General features: G+C 45.5%; 1 protein-coding gene across 18 annotated transcripts in view; it reads right to left on the bottom strand.

Moving 5' to 3' along the window:
- Nucleotides 1-945: 945 nt before the first annotated feature.
- The window catches only part of ACACA (acetyl-CoA carboxylase alpha), a 279,058-nt gene continuing 262,060 nt past the window's right edge, over nucleotides 946-17,943 (bottom strand). For all 18 annotated transcript variants that reach the window (XM_015078426.3, XM_053212303.1, XM_015078421.3 and 15 more), the window contains 4 exons: nucleotides 16,614-16,768; nucleotides 15,774-15,944; nucleotides 8,510-8,646; nucleotides 946-6,933 (listed from right to left, as the gene is read on the bottom strand). In XM_015078426.3, the coding sequence (XP_014933912.2) occupies nucleotides 6,810-6,933; nucleotides 8,510-8,646; nucleotides 15,774-15,944; nucleotides 16,614-16,768 (587 nt within the window). In that variant the 3' untranslated portion in view covers nucleotides 946-6,809. The remainder of the gene's footprint in view (nucleotides 6,934-8,509; nucleotides 8,647-15,773; nucleotides 15,945-16,613; nucleotides 16,769-17,943) is intronic.

Here is a 17,943-nt window from a genome sequence, read left to right as displayed (position 1 = left end):
TGGAGAATTTTTCAAATTTTACATTTCTGCTTCCCTTTTAACAATTCTGTCTTTAAGTCCTTTCTCTCTTCTCACATTTTACTGTCAACATTCAAGAGAAGCCAAGTCACACCTTCAATACTTTGCTTAGAAACAGCTTCAACCATGGTGTGCCTGGGTGGCTCGGTCGGTTAAGCGTCCGACTTCGGCTCAGGTCATGATCTGGCAGTTTGTGAGTTCGAGCCCAGCGTCAGGCTCTGTGCTGACAGCTCAGAGCCTGGGGCCTGCTTTGGATTCTGTGTCTCCCTCTTTCTCTGCCCCTCCCCTGCTCGCTCTTTCTCTCTTTCAAAAAATAAACATTAAAAGAATTAAAAAAAAATACAGGAACAGCTTCAACCAAATATCCAATTTGATGGCTCACAAGTTCTACCTTCCACAAAACACTGGAACATGAACACAGTTCAGCCAAGTTCTTTGCCACTTTGTTTTGAGATGGGCAGGGCAGGGGAGGGGCAGAGAGATGAGAGAGCAAGAATGAGAATCCCAAGCAGGCTCTGCACTGCCAGCGTGGAACCTGATGTTGGGCTCGAACTCACCAACCGTGAGATCATGAACTGAGCTGAAGTTGGACTCTGACTGAGCCACGCAGGTGCCCCTCTTTGCCATTTTTAAACAAGTATCACCTTTCCTATAGTTTCCAGTAACACGTTCCTCATTTCTGTTGGAAACCTCATCAGAAAGGCCTTTAGCATCCATGTTTTTATCAACATTCAGTTCACCATCACTTAGAGATTCTCTAATAAGATGAAGGCAATCTTTACAGCTCTCTTCCTCTTCTGAGCCCTCACCCAAATCATGTTTAAAGGTCTCTTCATGGCAATGTAGGCTTTTTCTAGCATGGACCTCCAAACTCTTCCAAAGCCATTTCTACATTTTTAGGTTTATTACAGCTCCTCACTCCTGGTATCAGTTTAAAAAAGAAAATCCAACTTTATTGAAGCATAATTGACATACAAAATTGTAAGATATTTAAAGTGTATATTGTAGTGATTTGCTACACGTATACATTGTGAAAGGGTTCACTCCATTTAATCAATTAACACATCCATCGCCTCACTTTTCTTGTACGTGAAGACACTTAAGTTCTACCATCTTCCGAAAGTTCAATTATACAAGACTGTGTTATCAACTGTAGTCACCATGTTGTACATTAATACTACATTGAATAAAAGCATTAAGAGTGGGCATCCTTATCTTGTTCCTGGTCTTAGAAGAAAAGTTTTCAGTTTTACACTGTTGAGTCTAATGGTAGCTGTGGGCTTGCCATATGTTTATATTATGTTGAGGTACTTTCTCTCCTTACCCACATTTTTAGGTTTGAATGGCAGCACCATCCTGGTCCAGTTTTTTGTCTTAGTTCATTTGGGCTGCCACAACAAAATGGAAGTCTGAGATTAGAATGCCAATATGGTCAGGCGAGGGCTCTCTCCTGGGATCCCTGACTTTAAGTTGTATCCTCACTTGATGGAAAAGGGAAGGATCTCTTTGGATCCTCTTATAAGGCACTACTCCTATTCATGAAGGCTTCACACTTATGACTTGAGCACCACCCAAAGGTCCCACCTTCTCATACAGGGGCTGCATATCAACACATCAATTTTGGGGGACATTCAGACCATACTACTCTTCAATGACACTTTTGCTCAGTGTCCATGTAACTCAGTGTCTGGAGAAAATCCCTAGATTCTGCTCAGGTAAGTGGGGGGATGTTTCTCTGAAAGCTTTAGGAGGACAGTCCAGAGTGATGATAAGCCCCATATCTTGTGAGCACAAGGAAGGGGCAGAGCGTGGAGAACCCTAACATATGCTGAGAATTTGCTACTAATGCTCACTGCTTGGTTCATATCAACTGACTTAAGATAATTTTTCAAAAAGCCCCTTTGAGTTCTTTGTTATCCATATTTCACACATTAAGGAGGCAGGAACTTTTCCAAAGAACAAGAATGAGGGAGGGACTGGATATTTGAACACAGCTCAGGCTTATTCCAAAGTCTATGCTTTTATTTTTAGAATTTTTAAAAATTTTATTTTAGAGAGCAGGGGAGAGGGGTAGAGGGAGGGAGGGGGAGAGAGAGAATCTTAAGTTTCCACACTCAGTGCAGAGCCTGATGTGGGATTCAATACCATGACCTGAGCGGAAATCAAGAGTTGGACGCTCAACCGAGCCACCCAGATGCCCCCAGTCTATGCTCTTTTAAGTGGCTACGAAAATCTCTCTCTGTGTTAGCACGGACAAGAGTGCTCTGTTAGCTTTTTCCTAATTCAGGGCTTGGACGTCGTTAGTTATTTCGGTCTCTCCTTACTCCCAGTCCTTCCTGCTCACTCCAGAAAACCAGTGACAGGATCAGAATGGGATTAAGCCCGTCATACAACAATCTCTGAACTACACTCTATTTCCTCTCCTTACAGTTCCCAATGAGCAGAGCCCACTGGGTGGTTCTGAGTCCTTTCAGAGCTGAGGTGCCATTATGTCCCACCCCCAGTTCCTTCCACCCCCTGCAACCTCAGGGAATCCTGGTTTTGAAGATTTTGCCTACTCAAACATGCATTTGTGATGATGTCCTGGTCCCATTATTTATCATTAACTGCCCATTGGAACTTCTGGCCAGGATGAGGTAGCCAGTACTAGCTGGCTTGGCAAAACTGTCTTCAGAGATCATGGTGAGCCTTAGCTGCCTAAGGACACGTGGGATTTCTGGAGTATTGAAAATAGCTGACAGTTTATTATCTCTATGCCTCCTGGGGTGTCCTGGACTTACTATCTTAGGTGACCCCCAGCTCAGTGACATACACACATGGGACTGGGCTTGAAGCTAGATTTCTTGGCATCCAAGCTGGTGGTCTTTTCACTGTTATGCTGCTTTCTAAACTTTTGTACCCGGTCTTCCCATGCCCCAGACCACCAACAGTTTCCCACTCTCTCCAGGACATATCTTCTTCCTTGGCCTAGCATTTAAATTCATGGTCTGTCAGCTGCTTTTTTCACATATCATTGTTCATCCTCCCCCAGAGCAATGCTGTTCCTTTCCAACTAGGAAGTGTCCCTTCATAACCTGGCAAATGTGTGTGCCCTGACTTGAGACACCTTGCCTTCTTTTCCCATCTGGAAACTGCTCTCTACCAGGAGGCTTCAGCCCTTAATTGTCCATACCACTCATGTGGCCCTTACTACTTTCTGCCCTACTTTGTAGATCAGGCAGACTCAACTGGTGCCCTTCCTCTGCCCAGGTCAAGTCTAGCATTGGCGTGAATGTTCACTTCCCAGCTCAGTTCCTCTTCAGGCTTCTCACCAAGCCCTACACATTGGAAGGAGCACTGTTAGGGTCCTCCGTGATGGTCATTAGACACCTGTATTCATCCCTGTGTCCTTGTTTTTCAGTTGGGGAAATGTAGGTGGGCCTGGGCTAGATCACAGAATCCCTGCTGTTCAAGCTTTTCTCACAATTCCAGTAGTACCAGTGGAGGTTTTAAATTTTATGAAAAAGACCAGTGAAAGAAATAGCACTCCCCTACAAAAGAAAGCACTGTATGTGTCAGACAAGTTCCCAGAGGCAGGAGCAGAATCTTTTCCCATTCTTCCTGCTGACCATTCCCAGAAGCACCAGAGAACAAGGACAGCTTAAAGTTCACATCTTGGGGTCTGCTTCTGATCTGCCTGCTTAGGGAGGAGGAAAGAAGGCTCAAGGCCTCTGTGCTGACCAGGATTCCCTGCGGCAGCTGGAGGCAAAGAGTAGCAATTTTCCTCCTGGATCTCCCTTCTTCTCTAAGAACTTCTACCTTAGGGTGATTCAAATGGATGTATACTTACAACATATTATGTATATGTATAAAGTAAATATATATAAAGTATATTTAAAATAAACATTTCATTTTAGAAAAAAAACACCCTTTGCTTTGCTAAACATCCCAGAGAGACAGACACACCATGCCGAGTTTAATAATTAGCAAAGGCCAGTGCTTCCCCTTCCTGATCTCTTGTGGCCTCCACTTTTCTTTGCAAATGTTTGGGGACTGGTGTTTGTTCTTGCTTCAACCACATGGATTTAGAGAGAAACAGAGGCAGAGGGTTGAAGGTACACAAGCATGAGCTTCCTGCTCCTGGTGCCTTTTTGTGCCCAAAGTTAGCATTCAAAATCCATTAAGCAGCTAAATTATTAAGAGAAATCTACCTCTCCATAAAACTGACCTGAGGTGAGCTCTGAATATGGTTCACTATTCACTTGACCCAGAAAATCCCACAAAATCATGTAAACCAAGAGGTTCAAATCTTCATGTTCCTTTTAAGAACACCCCTGAAACTGCCCAGGTCATCAAGGGTATGTGTATCTGAAAAGCCTCCAAGTCTCTCAAAGATGTCACTTTGCAGAAGCAATGCATGCATGCTGTTCTGTCACTATAATGGCTCAGCTTTTAGCAGCAGAGCAGCGGCTCAGCCTACCAGTGCTGAAAGCTCCCCGCTTAAAGTAGAACATGAATGCGGTGGCTGGGCGTGGGTCGAAATGACAAACAGGGACTCTTCTACAAATGTGGAGGTTTATTTCAACAAAACGTGGAAAGAATACATTTGACTGATGCTCCTTGCTCATCAGGGTATGTGTCCATTGAATGCTCAACGAGACAAGTGAAGGCTGCTTTGTGAATGAAGTGAATATGGCGATCTCGGCTCAAGTAAGTCTTGTTCAATACATCGTTTATACTCCTCCTAGCTCAGTAACTTTGCCTATATAATGGGCTGGAGGATATCAGATTGCTCACGTTCTATGGCTCTTCCTGACTTCTCTGCATGAAAAATTCCTGTCTGGGGTAAGACCTACAGTGAGGTGCTCTGGGGATGGGGGAGTAGGCATCACAGACTTTTAGAGAGGAACCATATTCACTTACTGAATAATAATTTGGTGAAGGGGGATTGGTAACACGAATATAACCCACCCTGCCTCTGAAGAAAAGCCAGGGCAAGCACAGGCCAGCTGGGGTGTGCAGGGGGTTTGTACCACCTACAAGTAGATTTTACTAATTGCAGAAAAGTATAATCTGGTCCAAGATGAATCCAGTTTTTACTTAAGCGGATACCAGCCACAGTGGATGCTTCTATCTGGACCGAACATTGTTCCTCACCTTCTTCTGCCCTCTTTGATGATGCTCAACACCTGCACCTTGCATCAGGGCAGACTGGCTGAAGCTCCGAGTTCCAGAGGGCAGTCAGTAATGTATCCAGCTACACAGTGCCCATGTGCACAAGCAGTTCCTGAAGAAGGGGGCTCTTTCTTGTGCGTGTACTGTAGGGTTAAGGCTCAAAACTGTAGCTTGTATGAAAGTATTCATACCACCACTTCCAAAACATCTTAGTGATTTATTTCCTCCTTGGTCATCAGTGACAAATGCAATTAGCTGCACTGTAAGAACTGCATGCTACACCAGCCCTGATCACCTGCCACTCTTGCTTTAGGAACACCAACGGGGGAATCAATAAACTCTTTCTTTGAATAAACAGGTTGTTGAAAATAAACTCTACCATTGGTGAGGAGGCCCCTGCCGCTGGCCAGGGAGGGACCGGTGAGCCTGGAAGACAGCAGCACCATGACGGAGTTGTAGGTAATCTTAAGGTCATGTGGATTCCGTGTTCCCTGGAAGCCTGCTCACACCGGGGAAGGCCAGTTCCTGGTGCTCAGAACAGAGATGTCACCAGGGTTCCTTTCAGCAGCTGTGGGGAGACTGGCTACACCTGCTGCTTGTGGACATTCCAGGGAGAGACAAGACCCAAAGGAAGTAGGAACGTCCGCTGCTGGGAGAGTTGCCCTGGAAAAAGAGCTGAGTGACTCTGTAGGCACTATTAACCTCTTATAACTATCAAAGCTCCAGGCTTAATAGTAATAACCTTACAAGTCCTAAAATGAGAGACTATCCAGCCCATTCTCCCTGTGGCATGAGTAACTAACTTTCCAGTAGTGACAGAAAGGGTCACTCCCCCAGCTCTTCTTCTGCCGGCTCCGGCTCTCGCGCTGTCTGTGCAGCTCCCAGCAGGTGCAGCAGAGAACTGAGCAGTGACAGGCAAGGTAGTGGTAGGTCAACTGTCCTTCTGTTTGTTCTAAGAGAATCAAACCCACAGTTGAGGTCCCTAAATCAACAGCAGTGACTTGGTCTACCTTTTTTTCTCTGCTTCTTGGATCGTGGTTTTGCCCTCATCTTCGAGTTCCTATGGAGCTTGCAGATTTCATACTCCATGAAGGATAAATAGGTACCTTGGTGTGATTAAGTTGGGAACTATTCTTCTCCTGTACCTAGTGTGTACCAGGCTGAATGTGGGGGTAAAAAAAACCGTGGACTCGAGGCTTCCTCCTCACTCCAGCCCTCCTCTGCTGCCCGTGGCTGCAGGCTCATGGGGCCAGGGGTGAGGAAGGGCTGCTGAGTACCTCCCTGGGCTGGGACCAAGTAGCTGTATGGACAGGAGCAGCAGCCCTGCTTTGTGTAGTGAGACCTCATGGTACATGCTTGTACCCTTCATTGCCTTCTCGGGTCCTTGCAGGGAGAAAGAGCTGTAGTCACAGACAGGGTAATAAATACTGAACGGGATGGGTGTGACCAGTGGGGACTTTGTGACCCTATGTCCCAATATGTCATGCATAACCTGAAAACGTTCAAGGGGAAGCAAAATGCCACTTTGATTCCAGTGCTGGGTCTCCTGTGCCTTCTCATCAGAGTGGTTTCAGGTGTAAGAGGCAGCTCTAGCCCTTTTCTCCAGAGGCAGGGCAGGGATGGGCAGGAAGCTCTTTCTATGTTGAAGGGGAGTCCATCGTGGAGAGGATCCGTACGACTTCTGCTCGCTGAGTGGGTGAGATGTGCTGGGTCATATGGACGATGGAATCCATGGCAACCTCGGGATTGGCCTGTACCAAGCTAGAGAGGAAGATTTGGGATGGTAAAGAAAAGAGAGGCAACAGTGTCTGGATTAGGGTGGCTTAAGAACTGCCCAATAATCTAACAGAATCCACTGCAGACACTTCAGTCACCACCTTACCTGATTTGTTTTCCTACATGAAAAAAGTCCCCAGCAGCAAGGCAGGTACAAGATGGACTGGACCCATTTTGAAATGTCAGGAAGTAAGGAATTACATAAACAAACAATGGGGGTACGTCACAAAAAAGTGGAACTGGCACAAAGATGCTTCCACTGGCTAAGTCTTGGACATCTTGGACATCGAAGTAAATATAATAATAAATTGCAAATTATTTTAAAAAAATAGAAACTCATGACTGGTGTAGACTAATGAATACATACATGACTAGGAGGAGAGAAGACTTTCTGCTTACAAGACAGCTGGAATGGGGACTGTGAAGGTTGTAGAGTTGGAAAGTTACCCTTTTGTAACCTTGTCTGGGATCAGACAAGAGTCACCGGGGATCCAGGGGGAAATCCTGGTAACAGAGTATCTTCATGGTCTCGAAGTGTCTACCCACAGATTGCTTATTAGGTGCAAGGGGGGAAATCAGTAATTACATAGTGGAGAAACTGAGTAACATCCTGGCCAGGTGATTCTAATGTCAGGAGGGACAGATGGCATCAGGTGTCCAGATCTGGTACCCTGTGAAGGCCACTTCATGTATGTAATATTCCAGCGGAGAGTGTATAACCTGAATCTAATCATGAGAAAACACCAGACAAAATCAAAAGGAGCAACATCTTACAAATGGTGGAGGAGATAAGAGATTCTCTCGGTGTTAAATTTACTAAAATTGATCTTACTGTGGTTATGTAAGAGAATATCCACATTAGCAAATGCACACTTTTGTATCTGGGGTAAAGGGCCATGATGGGCCATGATCTATGTAACTTATCCTTAGTAGGCATATAGGAAGGTGCGTGTGTGTGTGTGTTTGTGTGTGTGTGTATATATGTGTATATGTATATATATATATGTGTGTATATGTATATATATATGTGTATATGTATGTGTGTATATATATATATGAGAGCAAGCACCCTCACAAATGATAAAGCAAATGGGATAAAATGCAAATAACAGGTCTATCTGGGTACAGATTTGTTCTCTGCACTGACATTTAAAAATGTCCCCAGCAGTCTCCCCATCCATTCAATCGAGAAGACTGGACTCAAGAATATAGCTAACTCTTGGCTCAAGGAGGGGAGGAGGTAGTTCCCCAAGAAACTGCCATGAAATCAGCTTTTCTCACAAGATCTGCACTTGGAGCTAATAGTTGGGCACAATGAACTAAGCCCTCATCTAGCTGAGATTACTAAGTGCCCCTAGGGACCAGTAGCTGAGAAAGAATTGTATTTCAAGGCTCTATTTTTATCTGTGGGTCAACTATAGCAGTCTCAAACAGAAAGAAACCACAAAGATTGTAAGGCATCATTTCATGATTTGTCCTTAAATCTTTGCTCCTTCCAAAGAAGCGAGCCCAATTTCTCCTACATAACCCCTGCTGCCTGCCCTCCCACAGAGGGTCTCACCTGCGGATCTGCTTGAGGACATAGTCTCTGCTGATGTATTTGATATTTTCCTCGATTACTGAGCGAACACCATCTTCCTCGGTCAGCTGTTTCTCCAGCCACTCCACTAGATCCTTGTTATTGTCCCAAACATAGGCCTGCAAAAAGACGACTCCTGGTCAAACACCTGGGGCCAGGCCAGGCTGGACACCCAGATTGTTCACTATCTGGAAAGTTCACTCCAAAAGCTTGTTCACTGCACAATAAGTTGTTCATGATTCTCCACTATTGCTGGCATTACAATAGTAAGAGGAAAGAGGTCTCAGGACAGGAGCTTTCCTCATTCTCCTTTTCCTTCTTTTGGTACAAGATGCATCTCTGAAGCATCCACATGGGCCCCTACAGATGTTAGTGCTCATACTGACTCAAGTCCTATCATTCTAGGTCTCCACCTATTCCACAAAGGCTGAATGAGACAAGGTAATTGCCTGATGGACTTGCGAGAAACAGTCAAAAGCCCAAATTGTTCAGTAAAGTGCTGACTGAGGGGCACCTGGATGGGTCAGTCAGTACAGCATGCAACTCTTGATCTTGTAGTCGTGAGTTCAAGTCCCACATGGGCGTAGAGTTTACTTACAAAATAAAGTCAACATACGTTAAAAAAAAAAAATGAAAGGTGTCTTTTCTGAGGAAGTAAGACACAATTCTTAAAATGTAAGTCTCTGGCCCCTGCCAGGGTGGCAGATGGGTTGCCTGGTTGTGGAAGTCTTTCAACAGGGCACGGAGGGGTACTGACGTGTGGGAAGTCTTGTTACTAGGGGAGAGCCACTAGGTCAGAAACCTACCCATTTTACTCTCTATGAGAGTATTCCAATGGGGCAAGGTATCTGTAACCCTGAAAGTCTAAACAAACCACCTTGTGCCTCCTTTTTTTCGAGATCATTTAGCTGAGTATTTCCTAGGTAGTTGACTACATAATAATTCAGGAGTGTGTTAGAAACCTAATAGCCTTCTCCTTGCTCTCCTCTCCTCTCCTCTCATTTTCTTTACAAATCATTTAGGAATCGTTTTGTTAATGGTTTCCGGAAAACCAAGTACCACCATTAGGGCTCATTCATATTTATGTCATTTTGTTTGGGTAATTAAACACAAAGCTCGTCATTTAAAGGTGCGCTATCCTTCTCTGTTATCACTAACGAAGTCAAAGCCAGAATGACAATGAGTTTGGCGCTGTAATTTAATAGGTGGGTGCATCAGGGACTCTCAGAGGCTTTGAGGCTTGAGATGGGCTCAGGAAACCTTGTATACAAGCAAAGGTGCAGGAGCCATGGTTGGAACTTCAGGACCTGTGAGGCACAGAGGGAACGTCTTCTTCACACCCTTCGAGGGCAGCACGCAGTCAGAAACTGAGCACTGTGTGGTTTCCTAACATTTTATTTCATGCCTTCTAAAGTAATGGTTCCTTGCAGACTCTCACCTCCTCATTTCTAACTTAGCTGGTGAGTTAGCTGTGACTGATTATTTATTATGTCATGTAATTGACTTCCACGTTTCTAAAAATTCTTAAGGAGTTCTTCACAGTTGAAGGATTAAGGAGGCCAGGATTAAGGGTCAGCAGTGCACCTTTTCTGGTCCTTTTGTGCAGTTCTTTTTCTGGCGCCCAAGGTGCCTGTCTCTGTTTGAATCACGGCTACAAAGATCAGCTCTCGTAGGGTGGGAAGGCCACGCCAGTGTAAGCCTGAGTGAGTCTTCCCACTTCTTTGTGCCTCCGTCAGGACTCTGCCATCTCTGAGGCAAATGACAGGGAAGTGTCTTGTTCTGAAGGAAGGGAGGTGCTGTGTCACTCTCTACTGACAAAGGGGGTGGGTGGTGAGGTTTCCCCCACAATGCAGTGGTCTTCACTCTGGCGTCCCAGCACCTGTGCACCCTACATGTGGACTGGATACACTGGGATACTCTTAGCTGCTGCCACCCAAACTTGGGACATTTCCATCTCTATCATCAGTAATTTAGACTTCTCCAGGGTTTGAGGACTTATGCGCTTGCCCTTACTTATGCAGATTTGGCGGGGGAGGGGTGGTGGTGGTGGTGTAAGAAATAAAACAATGAATGCTTCTTGGGTTTCAGAATGAAAAAAAAGAAAAAAAAAAAAAAAAACTAGATTTACCCAAGAATCCCAAAGCCTTTAGTTTAGGAGAATATTTAATACTCTTATTAATCATTTTTAATCCGTTTGCTTTTAATTAAGAAACAGCATGATGCTTTCCTATCAACATATGCCAGGGAGCAGATTAATTGTGGCTTAAGATAACTCTCCTTGATTGGTGTAATGTATTAGCTAACGAGATGCCTGCTTCTAACGATGCTCAGACACTATGCTGGAAAGCCAGCTACCCTCTAGAGAAAACTCTTCTGCCTTCCCCTCCTGCAGCCACAGAATATGCTAGGTGTTTAAATTAAACATTAAAAAAGTTCCTAGACAGGATTAAAGCAACACACTCCAAGTTTTGGAGTTGTTGCTCTAAAGTCTCCTCTTTGAAAATATGGTCCCCATGTATGAAAGATTTGCTGTTCACTCAAAATACAACTGGATGACAACCATCAAGCAGGACCTCAGTAAAGTTTAGGTCACAGCAGAGTACACAAAGGCGAAGGGTTGCAAATCTTGGTCAATAGCATTTTTAGTAAGAATAAAACTTACGTACCCACAGCACTACAGGTTTTTCTTAACAGACCTGGGAGGGTTTAATGTACTGTTTTGACCTAACTTCCTTCACCCAGGAAGAGCAAGGCTCTCTTCCCCTGGATTAGGGAGTCTACAGTCCCGTGTTTGCCTCCTAGAACAGAGCTGTAAGATTCATCGTTCCAGCCATACAGAAGGACGGGCCAACCCTATTCCCAGAAAGAAGGCAATTATCATTTCCCTCCTTAAAATTATGAAAATGTGACTGATTATTCCCACTATTCCAGTGTGGATTTTAAGCAAGTGTGAAATGCTGGGCTGCTAATCTCATGATAGGCTTGGGACCATAAGTCACTACCTGCCTCACACTCATCCCAATCACAACATTTCAGTACCAATAAAATATTGATAATTAAACATTACAATACTGGTCTTACAATAAATGTTGAGCAGATACTTTATCTCTCTCTGCATCAGTGGATAAGTATCTCAGGCACTACTCACAGCCTCACTAATTGTATGTAGTAATTAGTCTATCGTACAAAATCTAAATGACCTGTTTAGAAAGTTTCATTTCTAAGTATTGGATAGCTGTTAAGCCCTCCTTATTCAATATACAGGAGGACTAGAGAGCGACCAGGGCACAGTCTGATGGATGTGAGTCCTGATTACCATGCCCTGTAGATAACTCACCTTGTGAGCTGCCTGGAGACATTGCTGGCAATGTGATTTTTTCTGAGGCTTTGGAGTAAAAGAGCAAACAGCCATGTGGGCTGGGGTGGCCTGTGGACCCTGTCTCCTCAGAGGTACTCCAATCTCAGCCCCAGACCCACAGAGGGCCAAACAATGTTTTCCAGGTTCTGCCTTCCCTCCTCCTTCCCCGGCCCTAAATCGAAAGTTTTGTCCAGGGGTAGCATGAGGTCAGCCTTTGGGGAAAGTGGGAATCAAACAACCTTGTTAACGGTGCTTTTTCCTCAGTCATCCTTGCAAGGGCCTCCAATGACCGACCATCTCATTTGGAAATCCAGAGTAAGAGTGTATGGGTAGCTACCTGGACAGGAACAATGTGCTATGGCATCCTAGATCGTGGATTAAGTTACAGCAAACCAAATCAAAGAACATGGGGTGCCTGGGTGGCTCAGTCGATTGAGCATCTGACTTTGGCTCAGATCATGATCTCACAGCCAGTGAGTCGGAGCCCCGCATTGAGCTTTGTGCTGACAGCTCGGATCCTGGAGCTTGCTTCGGATTCTGTGTCTCCCTCTCTCTCTGCCCTTAACCCACTCGCATTCTGTCTCTGTCTCTCTCAAAAATAAACATTACAAAAATCTTTTTTAAAACAAAGAACATTTACTGAGAATCTACCATGCTCATGGCTCCTGCCAAGATCATTAAGTTATACATCTAACTCTTAGCTGACGTTATGATGTTTTACCTTCTGGCATGCTGTGTGGAGAAGGGGAGCAGACCGGCACATTCTGAGTGTCTACTGAGTGCCAGACATTGTGCCCCATACCTTACTTATCATGTCATTTCAAACTCACTGAACCCTGTGAAAGAAGCATCATCTCTGTATTACACATGAAGAGATGGAAACTTAAATCAATAATACGTATGAGCCAGCAAATGGCAAGGCTGGGATGCAAAAAGTTTGTGAGATTCCCAATACCACTTCTTGTTGCCCCAGGCGGAGTTCTAATCCTTTTGGGGCTGGGGAAAAAAATTAGTCTGTTTGAAAAACCACATGCCTCAAACTGTGGATCTAAGAATCAAGAGAGAAAGCCTACCCGTGATATAAGCACGCACTGTGTTCTTATGACCCAACTTAAACCCAAGTTCTTGTTCCTGTTTTCAGGCAACTGCAGCCATGCTTTTCTCCTCTCTGCAGTGAAACTCTGAACCATAAACCGTACTATTTCCTACAACAGGACTATCCCAGTGGATTCAAACAAAATCCTGTAACTCACAGTAACAGATTCCTCTATGGGAAACAAAAGAATTGCACTGCTAAGTTACATAACATCACAGTGTCTTCAAATTTTCTGTCCCCAGATCTCTTTCTTCAGGATTAAGATAAAAACAAAACAAAACAAAACAAAAACAAAAAAATAAATTCTCTGAGACAAAAGAACACACACATGGCTAGCAGATGCCTATCACTAAATGTCTTTCCCTACCAGTAACCACAATGAGGATCAGAGGGTCACTTCCTGGTGCAAAGCCAAGGTCTAGACTCAGGCAGTGTTTGCACCTGAGACACAGTGCACGCTATCTATCACTGTTTGAAGAACCAAAAAAAGAGTGGGGGGAGGTTGGCAACATTTTTAAGGTTTTAAGCCATTGCCAAACACGGAGCAGATTCTATGAAGGCAGCACAGACGGCTTCTGAACACTGCAACACTTTCTTCTCTCAAGGGCGCTACAGATTTTATCACCCACCCCACACTAAACTAGGTCCTGCTGAGCCTGCAGAATACGGAAGGAGGTTTCAAAGCCACATCATAGCATCATTGCCCTTCCTTTCTTCTCCTCAGCTGTCCTCCTGGACTAAAGAGCTCAAGGGAATGCTGTCTTTTGTAGACGGGAGGGAGGAACCAGCCTTAGTCTTTGGGTATAGTTGGTTCCCAGTGTCTCAGGCAGCCTCCTCCTGACCTATTGGGCTGGGGTGGTCTCCCACACTTGATTTCCAGCATGGAGTCTGTGTACATACAGCCAACAGTTCTCTCCATATCTACAAGATGGCAATGACCTATTTCTCCAGACACACTGTCCCCTGGATACAGGATGCTAAGGAACAATGGAAGGGCCTATCCACTCACTTCATGCTCGGAGGGAAGCTATTCCTTCTCCTCATCCCTGTGCTTACTGAAGCCCTGCACGTCCATTACTGACTAATGTGGTAGGAAGGCAGTGCGGGCCTCTCCTGGCCACAGACACACACACACACACACTCCATTTACCTAGCCGGCCACTCTTAACTCGAGAACAACCTCTTATTTTACACTTGCGTGACTTTCAATGCCAACTTCCACTAGAAGCTGCCAGTAGCCACTGACAAAATTGTCTCACTCAATTATGATGCCACAAACTGACCTTAACCTGAACCAGACGTCGCATAAGGCTGTGCTCGCCCACTGCACATCTGAAATATTTATCTAAAGAAGCTTTTCAGTCGTAAAGAAATGGGTAGGCTTAACACAGAGGTGAATCTTAGAAGCACCCAGATTCACGGGGTTTAACAATGACGACAAATCTTGGAGTTCCTTCCTGAGAACAGTCAGCAGGGACATCAGCCAACACTTTGCGGGAAGAGGCTGACGGGCCTGCCCTCCCTCAGTACTCTAACCTAATAGGCACCAAATATTTTGATCAAAACAGCTATCAGGAAAAGACATTCTCAGCATACACTACCAATATTCTGATAAAATTTATATATGATGCGTATGATTTACTTTTAACCCATATAATAACTACTAAGAACAGTTAGTTTCTTTTTCTTAGTAAAAGGACATGGAGAAATAAAAGTTCCAACTCTTTCTTCCCATCCTCCCACAGACTGTCCTGTGCAGCCCATAATTCCAGGGGCAAATGCTAGTGCCTGGTCACCCTGGTCTCAGACCTCTCCCCCCAGCAGGGTCACTGGTCCAAGGCATGTGTCCTCTCCACCAGATCAACCCAAGAAGATGAGGGATTCATGGTTCCTTGCAGTCAGAGTGGACATTTTCTTCCAGCTCAGATGTGAAACCAGAAGATCTTTAGCTAAAGCCCTAGCATCTCCTGCCTAAATAACCATCACCTTCGATTAGGCTTCTTGCTCCTGACCCCTTTCAATTCTACCTTCCACACAGCCTCCTGAGTGGTCTTCCTATAATACAAATCAGAGTATGTCACTCTACTGCGTTAACTACCTCAGTGGCTTCCCATAGACCTCAGTCCAGACCCTTAACACAGCTTCCACGGCCCTGCAGATTCTGATCTGAGCCATCCTGAAATATCTACAGTGCCTCGGATGTGTGATAACTCTTGCTATCAGCCCTTGAAACGTGCCACTCCTTCTTCCTGGAACATTCCTCCTACCTTCCCCTGATCCCCTGATGTCCCCACCCTAACCCCACCCTTTTCTTCTGGCTCATGCCTACTTTGTTTTCAGGATGGCTGAGACACCACTTCTATAAGTTCTAGACTCTCCTCCTCCTTCCCAGAGTGGCTCAGGTGTCCTTCTCTGTGCTACATGATGTGCTGGGTCTGCTGTGGCTAATATCGGCCACATTGTTGTACATGACCTCTCAGCTAATCCATCTCCCCCTTGAGATGGTAAGCTCTGTGTGGATGGGAACAGTATCTGCCTCTTTCTTTTAGGGCCCAATGCAGTGTCTGCAGTATACAGTAAAGTACGCAAAAAGGTTTGCTGAATGATACAGTGAGCAACAAAAAATGTCCGATGACCTCTTCTAACAACCCATCATGACATGTTACGGTATGGGGAGGTAACAGGGCTTAGGTCTCTATGTTTCCCTTCCATTTCTGCCTTCAGAGGCCTGGGGATCCTCAGGTGGGGGTGAGGAGCACAGCACCAAGGCTCCTCCTAGGGCACCCACCTACCTTCACGGTTCCTTCCACTTCTACAAACCAGCGCCTTAACATGGCCTGGATCTGACCGTCAGTGAGCTCTGGGTTGGCATTGTGGATTTTCTTTTTGACCAGGTCCTCCAGCAGGAGACGCCTCAGCCGCCAGTAGAAGAAGGTACGGGATGTTTTCCAATCCAGGATGTCCTACATACAGACAAGAATAAGCTTAGTCACCTCAGCCCTAATCCCTGCTCAGTGCCCAGTCCACAGGGAACTCCACAGGCACAAAAACTTATCCTCTAGGAAGCCCTTCAGAGACTTAAGAGCAGGCCGTGACTTTCAGCACCTGCAGCTATCTCCCCAGTTTAGAGTTGCAGTGCCCTCTCCAGAGCACTGTGCACAGCAATGGGCCTCGTTAATGCTAACCCCACACATGGCTGAGATGTTCTAGGGAGGAGGCTATGACTTTCCAGATAAACAGGACAGTGTGGAATTGGTTTGCAGCAGAATGACTCAAGCAACATGTACACAGATTACATGTGAATTTGCTGCTGCTGGAACACTGACACTGGTGTAATCCACAGTGTGGGCAGCTGCCCCCAGTGAAAGCACATGAGACTCAGTTTCCCACCAGCAAAATGGAGTAGTTTGCCTCCCAAGGTGTCCAAGGGAAGGTAAATCATAAAATTGTTTTGGGGATGATAATGGATATACAAAAAAAGGAAAAAGTCTCTCCAAAAAAAACTGAAAACGATTTGATCTGCACAAGCTGTTTTAATCCATCCCCACTTGTGAGCCGATGAGCATGAGACATACACTCGCTTGCTCACAGGTCTTTGACAAGTCAGGAGAAGTGGCAACCACTGTACTTACGTTAATAACACCCTTCTCCTGCATCCGGCCTGGTGTGTCGTGCAAGTCAGCAAACTGCACGGCTACCTGATGGTAAATGGGAATTAGGAATTCCTCCCGCTCCTTCAACTTGTTCTCCAGCTCCTTCCGCTCAGCTGCGCTTAGCTCTGGGGTGCCTGCAATTAAATAAACCTGCCCGTCACACTCTGTGGTGACCAGGAATCTCTCTGCACAAAAGCAGCCACAGTCATGGGAAGCTCAAAAACACCCCCCTCCCTCTGTGCCCTGGCTCTCCATTGTCTTCACCACCTCTTTGCTGACTAACAGGACTCTGAGATGCCAGACCAGTCCTTATCTTGCCATGGGGAGCCCACATGTCCTCTTTTCCCTGTGGAGGTCACAACTATAAAAGCAACCATGGGAGTCCCTCTCCCTAAGTCTTTCCCTGAGCAGGTGCAAACAACCACCTGGGGGCCTGTGTCTCTCATCGTCTCACTGACAGCCAGGCCCCTCCTTCCCCATGCAAGACACCATGCCCATGCCTGGCTGACCAGCATTAGAGCAGCTGGACTATTCTCAGTGTGGGACACGGTAGGGGAGCAACCCCTATGCCTTCAGGCCCAGATCAGCAGCCTCTTCTCCCAGGTCCACACAAGTCACCCGCCAAAGGATTCCTAAAATTGCAAGCTGCTGTTACTCCATAGCTTCTAGTCTGAAATTAGTAGAATCCACCCTAATTAGAGCCAGATCCGTGTGTCTTATGCTAGCTCAGTAGATTAGATTAGCTCGCTTCCTAGTCTGTTGCTGGGCTGCTACTGCCAGAACCAACCCCTGACCAGAGTGACAAAGACATTCAAGTTCTTGGGCTAAAAGTGAAGGAACAGGGAAAAAAGAGAAATGCACTCCACAAATCCCATTTGGATCACTGAGCTCATAAGCACACAGGATCCTCAATCGACAGATTCCTATAAGGAATCTGGAATTCCTTATGACAGGGAGGATGCTCCCGCCCCCCTCCAATCAATGGTGTCCCAGAAGAGGTACGACTATGTTGTGCTTTTCTTCCTAATTACTCTCAGAATGGGCCTTGCAATCAATACTGAAAATAGAGCTGCCTGCCTAGTAAAGAGGAGTAAGTCTACCTGAAGGAGCAATAGGTAACAGCCCCTGGTGTTGGGGACAACCTGAAGTGCTTTGTCACCAAAGCTGACAAATAAATACATGACCACATGTGATGGGTTGCAGAAGAGAAAGTTCTATTTCAAGCATGTCTGTCTGGGAACAGGCCTTGCTTTTTATGCCACTATGAATCATATGCCATAAACAGCCTTGGGCTGCTGAGTGAGCCGTA

This window comes from Acinonyx jubatus, chromosome E1 (genome assembly GCF_027475565.1).
Source record: "Acinonyx jubatus isolate Ajub_Pintada_27869175 chromosome E1, VMU_Ajub_asm_v1.0, whole genome shotgun sequence".
In the NCBI taxonomy this organism is placed as follows: domain Eukaryota; kingdom Metazoa; phylum Chordata; class Mammalia; order Carnivora; family Felidae; genus Acinonyx; species Acinonyx jubatus.
The sequence above is the reverse complement of the archived record's forward strand: the minus strand, read 5'-3'. Positions and strand labels throughout refer to the sequence as shown.